Source organism: Rhodamnia argentea, chromosome 2 (genome assembly GCF_020921035.1).
Source record: "Rhodamnia argentea isolate NSW1041297 chromosome 2, ASM2092103v1, whole genome shotgun sequence".
In the NCBI taxonomy this organism is placed as follows: Eukaryota; Viridiplantae; Streptophyta; class Magnoliopsida; order Myrtales; family Myrtaceae; genus Rhodamnia; species Rhodamnia argentea.
This window is the reverse complement of record NC_063151.1, coordinates 28,127,779-28,141,850: the sequence shown is the minus strand read 5'-3', so window position 1 is coordinate 28,141,850 and position 14,072 is coordinate 28,127,779. Positions and strand designations below refer to the sequence as shown.

At 39.3% G+C, this 14,072-nt stretch overlaps 1 protein-coding gene across 2 annotated transcripts; it reads left to right on the top strand.

Annotated features, from left to right (window-relative positions):
- Positions 1 to 3,398: 3,398 nt before the first annotated feature.
- Positions 3,399 to 13,830, top strand: LOC115754730 (MLO-like protein 11). Of its 2 annotated transcripts, XM_030693862.2 has the most exons (16): positions 3,399 to 4,209; positions 4,313 to 4,668; positions 5,801 to 5,858; positions 6,013 to 6,248; positions 6,451 to 6,567; positions 7,006 to 7,066; positions 7,600 to 7,694; positions 8,206 to 8,280; positions 9,809 to 9,894; positions 10,366 to 10,415; positions 10,557 to 10,597; positions 10,853 to 11,023; positions 11,156 to 11,191; positions 12,540 to 12,607; positions 12,693 to 12,753; positions 13,195 to 13,830. In XM_030693862.2, exons 2-16 carry the CDS (start codon positions 4,543 to 4,545, stop codon positions 13,582 to 13,584), a joined length of 1,671 nt encoding a protein of 556 aa, XP_030549722.1. In that variant the 5' UTR covers positions 3,399 to 4,209; positions 4,313 to 4,542; the 3' UTR covers positions 13,585 to 13,830. The 2 variants fall into 2 exon arrangements, with proteins under 2 accessions (XP_030549722.1, XP_048129930.1); XM_048273973.1 differs by having other exon boundaries at positions 3,399 to 4,668.
- Positions 13,831 to 14,072: the final 242 nt, after the last annotated feature.

Here is a 14,072-nt window from a genome sequence, read left to right as displayed (position 1 = left end):
TTCATGTCTTCCTCATGTTTACTGCCCATCTATCACAAAACCTCGTAATGGATTCGGAACTAGGACACCATCTAATTGGGAATGTGATTAGCCAGGATCATGGGTTGGATTAGGAACGGAACGTAATTGAGGTGGGGGGCCAACGTAAAGCACATGCACCGAGATGATCGTGTGGCTTGCGCTGAATTATTGGTCCGAGACATGCTTTAGACCTAACGATATCAAACTCTCGTTACTCCTCTGCATATGTTTGCTGCCAAAGATCTCGTCGTAACCAATTTGGCTCATCATTAGTCCATTGATTTGTTTCCACGTTGTGGCCAGAGTTTCTTGTTTGATGCGCCTGCGTCCCAATCCGTTTGCAAATGATCAACGCTTTCATTTTTTTCCCAGCTTTTGAATAAAGCATCTTTATGAAAAGCCGGACTCGAGAGGGGGAGGGGACATCCCATTATCTTCTGTCTAGTCAATTTGTTGCATTGCAACCGGTTTAGTCGCTCTCTTACTATTAACACTTTAAGAGGGAATCGAGCTAACCGTTCGTTCCGCCATCCATTATCCGCATATACCATTAATTCAGAATGGATGATTTTTGAATTTCGCCCTTCTTTTTGGGCACCTTGACTCTGGAGATCGGGCTTCGTGGAGGAGTTGCTGTTAGCCTGTCATCTAATTTGCAACCTCCTTCGCCAAATGAAGAGAACGTTCACACGATAATATCATTTTTCCAAAACACAGTTTATAGTGAAGGAGTTCTTATTGGTGGTCAAAAAGTGTGTACCTAATCGTTCCTCGAGTGCATCGAGAGTTTCAATGTTCAATCACATGATTTAAGCTTCGGATTGCACAATGCGACGTCGCGTCAAACAGTAAAAAGCTAATCGATTGTCACGAAAATCATATAAAGATCGGTTATGGTATGAGCAAACCTTTTTGTCCGTAAAGAACAGCATTCCCGCATGGAGAGCCAACTTCAAAAGGGCAAAATTGCAGGCCAGGCTCATCAAGATTGCCCCAATCGAACACGAATTATTGCGTCAAAAAGGAGAACGTGAGGACCCCCATCTTTGCATCGTGCACGGTTCAATCAAAGGGATTGTCGTGCTAAACGCTAATGCACGGTGGGCCATTGACGAAAGCATAGAGAGTTGTCGATGGTGACCGACTGGACCGAGCAATTGGTCCGTGGAACGATAAAGATTCAGGCTGTCCGATGATGGTCAAGTTTGAAGACGGCGGCGGCGCAACTGAGTGCATGTGAATTCTATCGCGCGCGCAAATCACGAGCGACGTGAATTCGATGGGGTTGCGCAGCTGGTCTTCGGTCGCGAGGTCTTGCTTAGACCAAAGAAGTAAAAACCGAAAGAAAGGTGTCGGTCCTAATCTGACCAGCCTCCCCCGCATCGTACTCCAGTTAGACGCGGTCGAGACAAAATTGATCACGAGATTAAACTCCAATACGAGAAAACGCGAGACGTTTCATGCCTTGTTTGTCCCGTTTCGCCGGAAGAGACTCGCAACGTTTGATTGAATCAACGTCTGTCACGTCTTCTTTTGTTGCGAGGGGTAGGAAAAGGATACGTGCTTTCTTATTATTTTCTTGAAGATCTTGGATAGTGGAGGACTAAGCGTTGAAAATGACAGGGACGTCAAAATCACTATACTTCCGCCGCATAAAAAACGGTTTGATTCCACGATAATTTAAATTATTTCGAGAAAGTTATAGTAACATTGGGCTGGTCGAGAAAATTATCCAATCAACCTTTAGGTTTATTGTACATATGTCGATTCCGTTCTAAAACTTGTTAATTTTTCCAATTTAGTGCTAGACATTTGCGCCAAACTTCAATGCAATCCTTCCGACTAATTTTCGTCTGAAATTGCTGGCATGAAGGTCCGGCGAAAAATTGGTAGGAAATGATTGCATTGGAATTCCATGCAAATATTTATGATCAAATTGACAAAATTTTTAAAAAATTAGGACTAAATTGACATCCGTATAATAGATTTGAAACTAATCGAATAACTTTTATTATCATGTACATGAACATCTCCATACTCAATCCATAAATTATAGGGCTATGAGTATCCTAGTATCTAGCATTCCAATTATTAGAAACATTAAGATAGCTCAGAGCACGAGAATCACGGTAACCAAAAGAAGCAAGTCTTCCTTGCTCGCTCATTTGCAAAACTAGATTAACAATTAATTAGGCTTTAAAATTAAATTAAAATTTAATCTTATTTCTGCATCACACGTGGTGATGATCTGATGCGCACACATGCACATGCTTGGTGTAAACTTTAGTGACATAACCTTTTTTCTTTCTTTGAATTCCTCCATTTCTATCGTTTGTCTATTTTCTCGGAGTTCTTGAAGTTATGAATATATATATATATATATATAAGGGGTTTAGAAAACCCATGAATTTGACATAATCAAAGTCGAGAAATGGTTGTTAAACCTTGATTAGACCGATTAAACAAGTTTAAGAAATATATATGCCCCTTTATTCCCACCCATTACTTTTCTACCCCAACAGCATCTTTTCTTCATCAGATTTATATTGACGAGAAGTCTCGCTTTAGATTAATTTGCCAAGCACATGGTCTGTCCCACACGTCAAATTTTTTAAAATTTTTAAGTCCAGACTTAATTGAATAAGCATATTTGCGAAATCACATCACATGAAAAAGAGTCAAGCAGGCCCGCACTTGGAAAATCACTTATTAAAGTTCAAGCGGTACCATCAACAGTTCTAAACATTAAATACTTAATAAATCCGAGTGGCACCTTAAAACACTTGACTCTTGAATTATTCAGACGTCACGGTTCCGAAGACTCCAAGTGAGCATGTGAAAAGCCATGTCGTGTGAGATTTACGTTTAACATTGCCAAATCTTTGATATATTAGGCTTCGCATATTTGGCGAAAAAATGCATTATTTTTATATATATTTTTAAAAATTGAATGCTTATGTCCCTTGAAATACTAGTACATAAAAAATATTTTTACTGTCAATTACAATTCATATCTAAATAATTTCGTAGACGATAATTTCTTTCGCAGCGATATAAACGATAAGTTCAAACTTGACCATTGTTGAATTCTAATCCAACGGTGATTATCCCTACTTTTTCATCGTTGGATTTAAAAAGTGAAAAATCACGACTTTCCAGGTCGAGATCCCTTGAGAGGCTGAGATTGTTGAATTCTAAATCCAACGGTGAAAAATTATGATGGCACCGTAGAGCGGGATCCATAGAATCCCCCGAACATTTGGGATTCCTTTCTGCGAACTATCTCGCGACTTTCTTGAATTGAAATTGCCTTTTGTTTCTTTTGAAGAAAAGGAGAGAGAGAGAGAGAGTGTGCGTGCTGGTCCCGCAGGGCAGATCTGCCCGGTGAAGGCAGTCTTACGTTCATTCCAGAACCTCCAAATAAAACGATAGCCAGAACAGTGTTCTGAACTGGACGTGTGAGCCTCCCTCTCCTGCCTTTTTAATGGTAGGCCACCACCCCCAAAGATTCACTCAGAAACCTCCCAGTGCTCCCCACCTCTGTCATTTTCTTCTTCTTCTTCTTCTTCTCACAGCGAGCTCAGACGTTTTCAAAAGAGGAAAAAACAGAGTCCCCTCTATGCAATGTGCCAACTGTAATGTAGCATTCGGTGAAAAACGAAACACGCTTTCTTCTTCTTCTGCTTCTCTGTATCTCCGACGATTCGCCAAGACCCACCTCCAGCGTTTTAATCCCGTCTTTTCTGAAATCTTGGAGGTGTTCTGATTTCGAAACGCTGAATCATTTTGATTCGTCTGCGATATTCTGCACCCACCGGTTCACCGAATTGACTGTGCTCCTCAACGGGAAAGTTCCCACCTTTAAAGTCGAGAGAGAGAGAGAGAGAGAGAGAGAGAGGGTTAAGTTCAGCAAGTTCCTATCTTGTTTTCAGAATTAGAGGGTGCTTGTTTTTCCTGATTCGGAGATTTCCCTCTTATTTTGGAGAGCGATAAGCCTGAGTGACTGGAAGATCTCTTACGAAGCTGCAAGTGCAAGTAGCATCAAACATCAGAGGAACGTCTGGATCAACCAATTAATACACTCGCAAAGAAAGCGAGCTCATTTTAGAGTTTCAAGTCAACCTTCTCAGTGACTGTGGCAAAGTTTTGATTTTCTGGAAGAAAATGCTCCATCTCGGGATCAATGCGGTATTAAATTTCTCTTCTTTTCTTCTTCAAGACCTTGAAGTGTTGTTCTGATACTTTGGGTCATCACGAGCCTCAAGATTCATTCTAAAGAGCCTTCTTAGAGACTGCAGTTCTAGTGGGACAATTTGCTTGAGAAATCACAGTGCGGCGTAATTGTGCCTGGTGAGACAAATACTGTGACTGAACTTCTATGTCGTGGATGCTTTTTGATAATGCATCAAAAGCAAAGTTTTGGCTGTGCCCATTTGGAGAATATGCTGGAATTGATGGCTAACAGGTATCTGGGCTAAGTCATTAGCTTAAATCTGTGCGCGACGATTAGCAATCTTCAGTATGTCAGAGAATACACAAGAAGTTCGATCTCTCGGCCTGACGCCAACATGGTCTGTTGCTACCGTATTGACAGTTTTCGTCACAGTTTCATTGGTCGTGGAGCGCTTAATTCACCGGTTAAGTACAGTAAGTATCATTCTGAGAACATCTTGAGAGACTCCAATAGATACGTAGAGTTCCCCGAACATATGCTCCTTTTGCACCGTTTTGAGGCCATCATGTTCGATGATAGCGAATGAATCACCGATGTCGGTCATCATTTATCACTCATAAATCTTGAACTTTCTCTAGTTTACTTTCTAACTTTGTACCATTAGTTTAGTTTTATGGGATAAACTCTTGCTCGCGAGTTTGTTTAATGAACACTTTCGTTTGTGTTATCAATCTAATTCATGAATAGGCGGCCCGATCATAATCTATGTCGAGAATTCTTCATGATGCAGTAAAAATTAGTTAGTTTTTCATTCAGATATCTGTGGCAAAAAAGAAGAATCATTCGGGTACCATTTTGCTGAATCTCCCAATATTAAATATCTACAGCATGACTTCGAACCATGTGTTACCCTGCATATTTGGCATGTTTCTTTTGATTTTGATTAACACTGCACTTTCACGAGTTATTAGTAAGGTCCCGTAGGAATCCCTGTAAACAGAACTTGCATAGTGTGAGTAAAACGTAAATAAGCTCGCTCTTATGAGAAATCACTTGGCGAACTTCCATGGATGTTCTTCTTTTCTTTTTTGGGCTAATCTGGAGGAAACCCATACTCACACAGGAGTCTGTGAGATGGTAAAACTTCCTCGGATGTGGGAGCCTCCCTGTACTCACTGCGGGTTCCAGTTACCAAAGATCTTAGTGATTGGACTCAAGTGTAGTGGTGGATAGTTTAGGCATCTACTAGACTGAAGCTAGATTAAAGTAAGGCTTGTGCCAAAATCGTGGAAGCTTGTCCAGTAGTGAAAAAAGAAAGAAAGAATTGCTTCCCTTGCTTGTGTTTTGAATTTGACTTTGCGCTCACGGGCATTGTGCAAGGCTTGTTATCCCTGACCTAAAATGCAAGTTTCTGTCATTTTTCTATTTTTCCTTGGATACATTCAACATAGCAAGTTTATAACCACAAAGGTTACATTGAGATATTCATCAATCACGGAGACGGTTTCAGCTCACTAGTCTATCTTCTAATGTTTGCATTTCCTTATTGACACTAATTTATTAGCTCAAAGTAGCTGATGAAATTTTTTCTGTATGGTCTTACAGTGGCTACGTAAAACTAATCGTAAACCGTTACTTGAAGCTGTTGAGAAAATGAAAGAAGGTATTCATCCCACATTCTTACTTGGTCTTGATACTATATTCAGCAAAAAGGAGGTCTTCATAATGAGCTTCTTTCTGCATTGCTGATGATTGATACTGAGCATGTTGTCTAATCCCTGCGATCTACAAACTTTGCTTCTCAAATTTCGTGACAGAGCTGATGCTGCTTGGATTTATCTCTCTCCTTCTGACGGCCACCTCAGGCATGATAGCTAATATCTGCATCCCGACGAGGTTTTATGATCGTACTTTTGCTCCGTGCACCAGGCCTCAGATTGATGAAGATAGGGAGAACAATAGTTCCACGGAACGTAAGATGTTGGCCGAACATTTCCTGAATCACTCATTCAGGAGAACGTTGAATACATTCAGTCAGAATTCCTGCAAAGAGGCATGTGGTTTATCAGTAATTTTTAGTTAAGATCTCATCAGTCATTGCTTGAACACCTGCTAATCTCACATAATGCTGAGAAACTTCAGTTTTTTCAATTGAATTATGTATTAAATGAAGTAACTGATCTTTTGCTTTAGTTTGTAATATGGGAGCTTTTCCTAGTGTAGTGTGACATTCATTATTTATCTGTTTTTTTCAGGGTTACGAGCCATTTGTGTCATATGAAGGTCTTGAGCAGTTGCACCGCTTCATATTTGTCATGGCAGTAACGCATATATCTTACAGCTGCTTGACAATGTTGTTAGCAATAGTGAAGGTGAGAAACTGTTCAGAACAGCAGCAAATTCACTACCAATTCACTGTCACACACAAAAGCCATGTTCTGCAGGCTAGATTCTGCTGTTGCAGTAAACAGATTTTAGACCGCAACACCACCTACTGGTGGATAAATTCGATGGACTGTAACCCATGTTTAGTTTAAGATAACAGGATAGTGTACACTCTTATCATGTTGGAGGACAGATCGGCCATAATCCCTCAGCTCTTTGAAGGTTATTGATCCTGAAAAATATAAAGGTTGCATTAAAGAGATCTAGTATTGACATTTCATATTCTTATCTAGATTCCTCCACTCAATGGCGTATGTCACACTTGCTGTAGATTATATACTGCATGTCGCTCCTTCCATTTTGGCCACATGGAAGAATGTATTTGAAACAGCTGCTATGCTTTTTCCATACATTGACTTGGGCAGATTCACAGTTGGAGGATATGGGAAGATGAAGCTCATGTGGATCGGCATGATTTCTTAACTGGTTAGTTCTGAGCTGGTTATTACACTGCACAATAAATTTTCTCATTCTTGTCAGCTTATTTCGCACAAGCCTCTAGCTTTTTCTTTTTTCTCAGTTATAGTGAGCTCCAAATTTTTGGTGTTGGAAAGTAGTTTTGATGGTGAGAAGGGACTTTAAAAGAGGGCTTTAGGCTCAAAAAACCCTCGAATTAGCATTGGAGAATGTGCACCTGGCATTGTGCTAAGAAGTAGCAGTATATTTGTGATGAACAAGACAACCTTTGGTATTCTGATGAGGGAGAAGGGCATGTTTATAAGCTTTCAAAACTCATAAAGAAGAAAGGAAGGAAACTCTAAGCCTATAAAGGTCTCATCCTGGATCTCATGTTGTTGTAATGCTTCTATAGTCAGTCATGTCGTTACTTAGCTGACGAAATATTTTGATTCGAGGCATTTCATAGAGCTCTAATGTCTAAAATTTCCTTTCAAGTTAGCTGTTTTGATCTTTATTACTTTATAAGATCCATGCGAGTTAACCACCTCTTCTCCTAGCAGAAATCACAAGAGAGTCGATATTACAGAGACAATCTACTTTTGTCAAGATTCATACAGCAAATCCTTTAGTCAAGAACGGCTTTTTCATCTGGGTGGTATGCAGACTAGTTCATGTTCTTGCATCATCTTCCTCCTCATCAATTCAAAATATTTCCGGAGTAAAGGGAAACAACCTATATAGGGATACATTCACAGAACATGAAATCTGTCAGATCAAATAAGGAAACAATGTGAAACTTTTGTTTTGCCGATTTTTATAATTTTAAGAAATGTAAGCATCTAAACTTTGCGGGTAAGAAATTATTCCTTCTTTTTGCGGTGAAAGCTTTATTGCACGTGCTTGTCTAGTGGTTGACGCCTAGAATAGTGTTGAGCTGGACCTTGTTGCATTATAATCTCATAACTGGAACCTATAAGCTTTTGTTTCAATTGGGTGCACTGATTTTGCTAAACATACTCGTTCTGCTGGGTTAATCTCTCTCTCTCTCTCTTGTACACATTTGCTTGCACATAGTCTCCTTCAGAATTAAGTGCCAGTGTAATCTTCGGATAGCTTGTGCAAGAGGGAGTTCTTTCACTTACTTCTGTATCCATTTGCATATGCAGACTTGTTTTTTCCGCCAGTTTGGGCATTCAGTGGTTCGTGACGACTACTTAACTTTACGTAAAGGCTTCATCATGGTATGGTATTCTGAAACGTTATCCTGAATAAAATTTCAGATGCTTTTCAATTAAATCAACCTTTTGACTGGCTTAGAATTGTTTTCTTTGTGCGATGTGAAGGGAAGATTTTACCTTATGATAAGAAGATGAATATGCTGTACAATAGGAACTAGTTTAGGCAATAGGAGACATGTGAAATGGAAAAGTGTATGTGCAAACCATTTACATGATAGCATTGTGATATTTCCTTGAGAACCTCTGGCTTTCTTTCATTCAAGCAGATTTCCCCTGTTTATCTGTTGGTAGCATAAAAGGTTGGTCGTACCATCTCCATGAAGCTTATTCTAACACTGTTTTTGTTGCAAACAATGACTTTCGAAATCATCTGTTTAGCTGTTGTGGTATGATTCGATAAGAAGGCCCGTTGACATGAGTCGGTGCGGGGCTCTTCCTTTGTTTTGAGGTCTATCGTCTTAGTAAGCAGCTTTTCCTTTAGCCTTTTTATTTAATAGATACTCCGGATCTAGAAATTAGGGGTGCGTATGGTTACGCTCCAGAAACGCGTATGGTAAAAAAGTGTTCCCAAAGTATTCCGGGAACACTTTTCAGAAATGGGAACACTTTTGGAGCAGAAACGAGAAACAAAAGATACTTGTTTCTTTGTTCCCGGAACACTTTTTATCAAAGCTTTTGAACACATTTTATAACGCAAGAGGAACACTTTTTGCAACGCTCTGTTCCTGGACTACTCCTTCACACTTTCAAAGACGACGACTTTTTATCAAAGCTTTTGAACACATTTTTTTTTTTGTAGTTACCAAACGCGTTTCTGTTCCCAAAAATCGTAGCCGGGAACAGAAATAGAAGAAAGTGTTTCTGTTCCAAAAGTTGTTCCGGGAACAGAAACGTTACCATACGCACCCTAGCTTTCCCTCATCAAGTTCAGTTCCTGGCCACTTCACCATCTACCAGCTTGGACCTCCTACGGTGGTTGCCAAAGCTCCGAGTGAACCCGAAATGGGAAGTTGCAAATGACTATTTGTCACCATACCAAATTATGTTCCGACAGTTGTTAAGTTCCCAAAGATATTGTCTATACACTGTCATTAGTAATAAGCTAAAAGGAAAAAGAAAAAACTGTGAAAAGGAAAAAGGAAAAACTGTGATTAAAAACTGTGATACTTGGCTGAAAGAGTACCTTAGATTAAAGATTGTAAGTTCATTTCCTATAAGATCACGACACAGTGAGCATTGTAGAGAAGATTGTTGCTTTAGAAGAAGCAATAAGTTTCAAATTGTTTGTCTTGCCCCCTTTTCATCTTTCATTTTCTTCCTCCATTTTCTGTCGAGATCGGCTTTGATGTTCCAATCTAGTCTTTCCATTGTCCCCAAATCAAAGTTGCTGTCTAAGTAGAGTTTTGAATGCTATAGAAATTTTGATGTGTTAGAAAGAGTTGATGTCACTTTTAGATTTTTGCTCCTCATTCTATCTTAACTTTTGGGATAAAGGTGATGTTGATGTTGATTCTATCTTAACTTTTGGCAGAATCACAACCTTCCACCAAAGTATGATTTCCACAGCTATATGATTCGCTCTATGGAAGAAGAATTCCAACGGATAGTTGGTGTGAGGTGAGATGTTCGCTGGGATAGTCCTGTTAATTGTGTCTCCACAATTTTCGGTAAATTTATGATCTTCTCAGTGAAATCAGCTTTCTTCATTGACTTGTGGCTATACTTAGCTAAGGAAGTGCCTGGAGTTAACTTTGGCAATACCAAATTTCTAACTCATTGTCTGTTTATCTTATCCAATTCTTCCTCAGTAGTGTGTTTACACTTCTTCTGAATAAGTATCCGACATGTTCATAACAAGTACCATTGTAAACATTTTATGAATGAGATAAAGGAACTTATGTAACATGCCCTCTAAGTGGAAAGACTATAAATCCTTGTCTGCGGACAGGAAATTTTGGACTTTACTCCCTTTCTGTAGTGTACCTGTTTACAGGATTGCCTGGCCCTTAAATAATTTCTATAGTAACATATAATACAATTAATTTCTATTGGAATCTGGGAAACTAATTTCTCTTATAACTCTTGCAGTGGTCCTCTATGGGGTTTTGTAGTTGCTTTCATGCTGTTTAACATAAAAGGTAATCCATGTTTTCTGAACGAAAGGAGAGCTTCGGTTAATTTTTGGATCTCAGTTTGAAATTTGGTTGCTCATTGATGTATAGACTTGTATTGCCCAATGGATTCACTCACAATTTCTTGATATTCTTATTACTTTGCAGGGTCCAATCTCTATTTTTGGATAGCCATTATTCCTATTATGGTAAGTTCTCCAGGTTACCTGCTTCATCTTTTATCAATAGATGGACGTAAATTTAGGTGGAAATTGGTTAGTTCATTGACATTGACTAATTGCATGTGCTGGATAGATTTTTAGGCTCATCCTTTGAACTTTTGAGTCGATAAGTAGATCCATGAATTGTAGCTGGTGTTGTCCTTTATAACCAGTTGAACTTGTGAGAAAATGTCTCCATTCTCTAACTTCATGTCATTACCATGTGGTGCCTTTTTTGCATAGCTCGTTCTTCTGGTGGGAGCAAAATTGCAGCATGTCATTGCAACCTTGTCATTGGAAAATGCTGGAATTACTGGATTCTTCTCAGGAACTAAACTGAGGCCTCGTGATGAACTCTTCTGGTTTAAGAAGCCTGAGCTACTTTTGTCCTTGATCCACTTTATTCTGTTTCAGGTTAGAATAATAATCTAGAATACGTGAAAGCAACTTTTGTTTACTTTTTTTTCCCAGAAAAGCTATAAATTCCCTATATAATTAATTGAAGCTGATGCGCCTCCTTTTTATGCTTGAATGACTTTTTTGCAGAATGCATTCGAACTAGCTTCCTTCTTCTGGTTTTGGGTAACTGCTCTTCCACCGATCTTTCACATAGTTGACCAAATTTCTTTTTAATCAACTTTGGAATTATTATCACTGTCAAACTTTGCCCTCTGAAATTCTCACCACCTTTTAATGTCAGTTTGAAATTAAGTTGACTTCGTTTTGACCGAGTTATTAAATAAACGGGAAAAAGACACTAGAAGTCTCATAATTTTCGTATGGACGTTTACTTTAGTGCCAAAATTTTTCTCTGAATCACTTCAATGCCACTTTGAAAAAGAGAAGAAAAGCTACGCCTTAACTGATCCGGTGACAAAATCTGGCAAAAAATATTAGTTTGACTTTTTATTACAAAAGAAGAATGTCGACGTATGCCGAGACTAAAACCAACACGCACAAAGTAAAAGAACTTAATCTCTCTCCACATCATCTCTTGTCGATGTATGCCGAGACTAAAAACAACACGCACAAAGTAAAGGAACTTAATCTCTCTCCACATCATCTCTTGCCGCTGAAATAGATAGATAGGAAGTGTGCTCGGCATGGCCCCGAGGGAAGTAGAAGACACTGAAGTTCACTGGAGGCATTTAGACCATCCTGCACACGCACGTGTGCCAAAGCTGCGTATCCAAGCTCCTCTGGTTCCTTCAGTACTGTCATCTCTTGCTTGAGCTGGAATTTCTTGCTTTCTTTTTTCATTCTTTCTACTTTGTTGCGAGAGCAAGATTGAGAACAAGAATGAAGATCGATTGGTTGAAGGAACTCCTAACAAGAACTGGAGAGTTTTTTTGGGGGAAAACAAGAACCCATCCGAATTCAATGCAAGAAGAGTGAAAAGAAATGAGATATTTCCATTGGCTGAATTGCAAGATGTCAGAAGGGCAAAGGAGAAGAAATATTCCTTACCTTAAGACTTGTTCAGGGACGACAAAACATCATCCAAGGGATCAAAGAAGATGGTTTTAAGATTAGGTTTTATAGAAGAGGGATAATGACTTGATTTGTCCGAATTAGGGTCTAAATTTGGGGCAAATATGTTGTGCAACGTCATTTAGGGCTATTAATGCTTACTCAGAGCACTGGCAAGCTATGTCGCTTGGAAAAAATGATAAAATATTTCCTCAGTGTCCCAAATCGGCAAAAGCTTTTAAGCGATTGTTTTCTTTTTTCTTTTTCTTTTTTCTTACAAAAGGGGCATTGAAATGATCCGACAACGAATAGTTTTGGTATTAAATTGAGCCATGCGAAAGTTATAGCACTTCTAGTGTCCTTTTTCCTTAAATAAACAAGAACAACCATAACATTTGTGCAAGCTAGGAGGTCTCACTTTGATCTGTGTTTCCTGAAACTTCTTTATTCAATTTTACAGTGGCAGTTTGGATATAACTCGTGCTTCATTAAGAACCATCTGCTTGTCTACTTACGACTGATTCTGGGGTAAGGATGGATTTCCTCAAATTACACATTCAATTCTTATAGAGGAGATATTGTTCTGTTGTTGCATGACTGTTCGATAATGTAGGTTCGCTGGACAATTTCTTTGCAGCTATAGCACATTGCCTCTATATGCTCTGGTTACTCAGGTATAGTGCTGTTCTCCGGAATCTGGATTTCAAAATGTATTCAGCTGCTGAGATATAGCAGAATGGCTTTTCAGTGTAAAGTAAACTTATGGAGGGAAGTGCCAAATTCATTCTTTTGACTTATACTATCAAGTAATCATCCGCTTACAATGTTTGACGGTTCACCCTCCAAATTATTGAAATGGCAATATAAGTTTTCGACAATGTTTTCGGCCACATCTAGTCCTTGTGCGACATTTAAAATTGACAAAACTAGATGGCTGCCCTTTCCCTAATCTATTCACATGTTAAGCTGTCGAAGGCCTTTTATTGCCACACCCTATCTTATAATGTTGATTCAGCAACGAAGTTTTGCTAAAGAACGGTTAATCATCTAAAGGGATATGTATGTACTAGTGAGAAAGTATTTTGTCATTTACCGATCTTGATTCTTCCTTTCAGATGGGAACAAACTACAAGGCAGCCCTGATTCCACAGAGAATACGAGAAACAATTCATGGATGGAAGAAGTCTGCTAGGAGGAAGAGAAGGCTTGGTATGTCAGCAGATGATTCAACAATACATACAGACACAAGCACAGTTATATCCCTGGAGGAATACGATCGTCAATTGTTTGATGAGCCCACAAATCCAGCTGATGCATACACGAAAATTGAGTTACAGCCATCTCCTCCTACAATCGTCATTAGTCCTCCTGTTGCTAACGAGACTTCAAGTAGAGTTGGTACGCCTCTCCTTCGCCCTTCTGCGTCTGTGTCTTCATCGTCCACCACGAACTTCAATGCAGGTGCTTTTTCAAGATGCATTTCCATGCCAGCTAGAAGAGAATGATAACCAGGTTTTCATGGCTATGATGGGGGCAGCGAAGTGCTTGACTGGTTTTGTTCGTAATGTCTCATCTGAGGATGCCATGTCAGAGTTTAATCTTAACAGTGTATACTGCGATACGTAGGTTGTAAAATTTCCTCGGGGGATAGGTAAGGAAGTAATGGAATAGAGTTGGTGTGACTGGTAGATACTGACACAGATACAAAGCATAATACAGGCCCTGCAGTTTCGAACGGCTTTCGTTAAAAAGTTCCGGAAGTTTTTCTTTTCTCGTCTGAGGATAGGTAAGAAGGTAGTTTTTTTTTGTTTTGTTAGTTTTTGGTCCCATGTAAGAAGGTAGGTTCACAGAGCAAGAACCTACCTTCTTTTGGTTGTGGTGCAACCTGATGAAAATGGCCATGATCCTTTAGAATTTCAGAAAAGAGTAGTTCTTCTGGACAACTCGCTGGCATAGCCTGCTGAGGAGTCGGCTTCTCAGTTTCCTACAAACT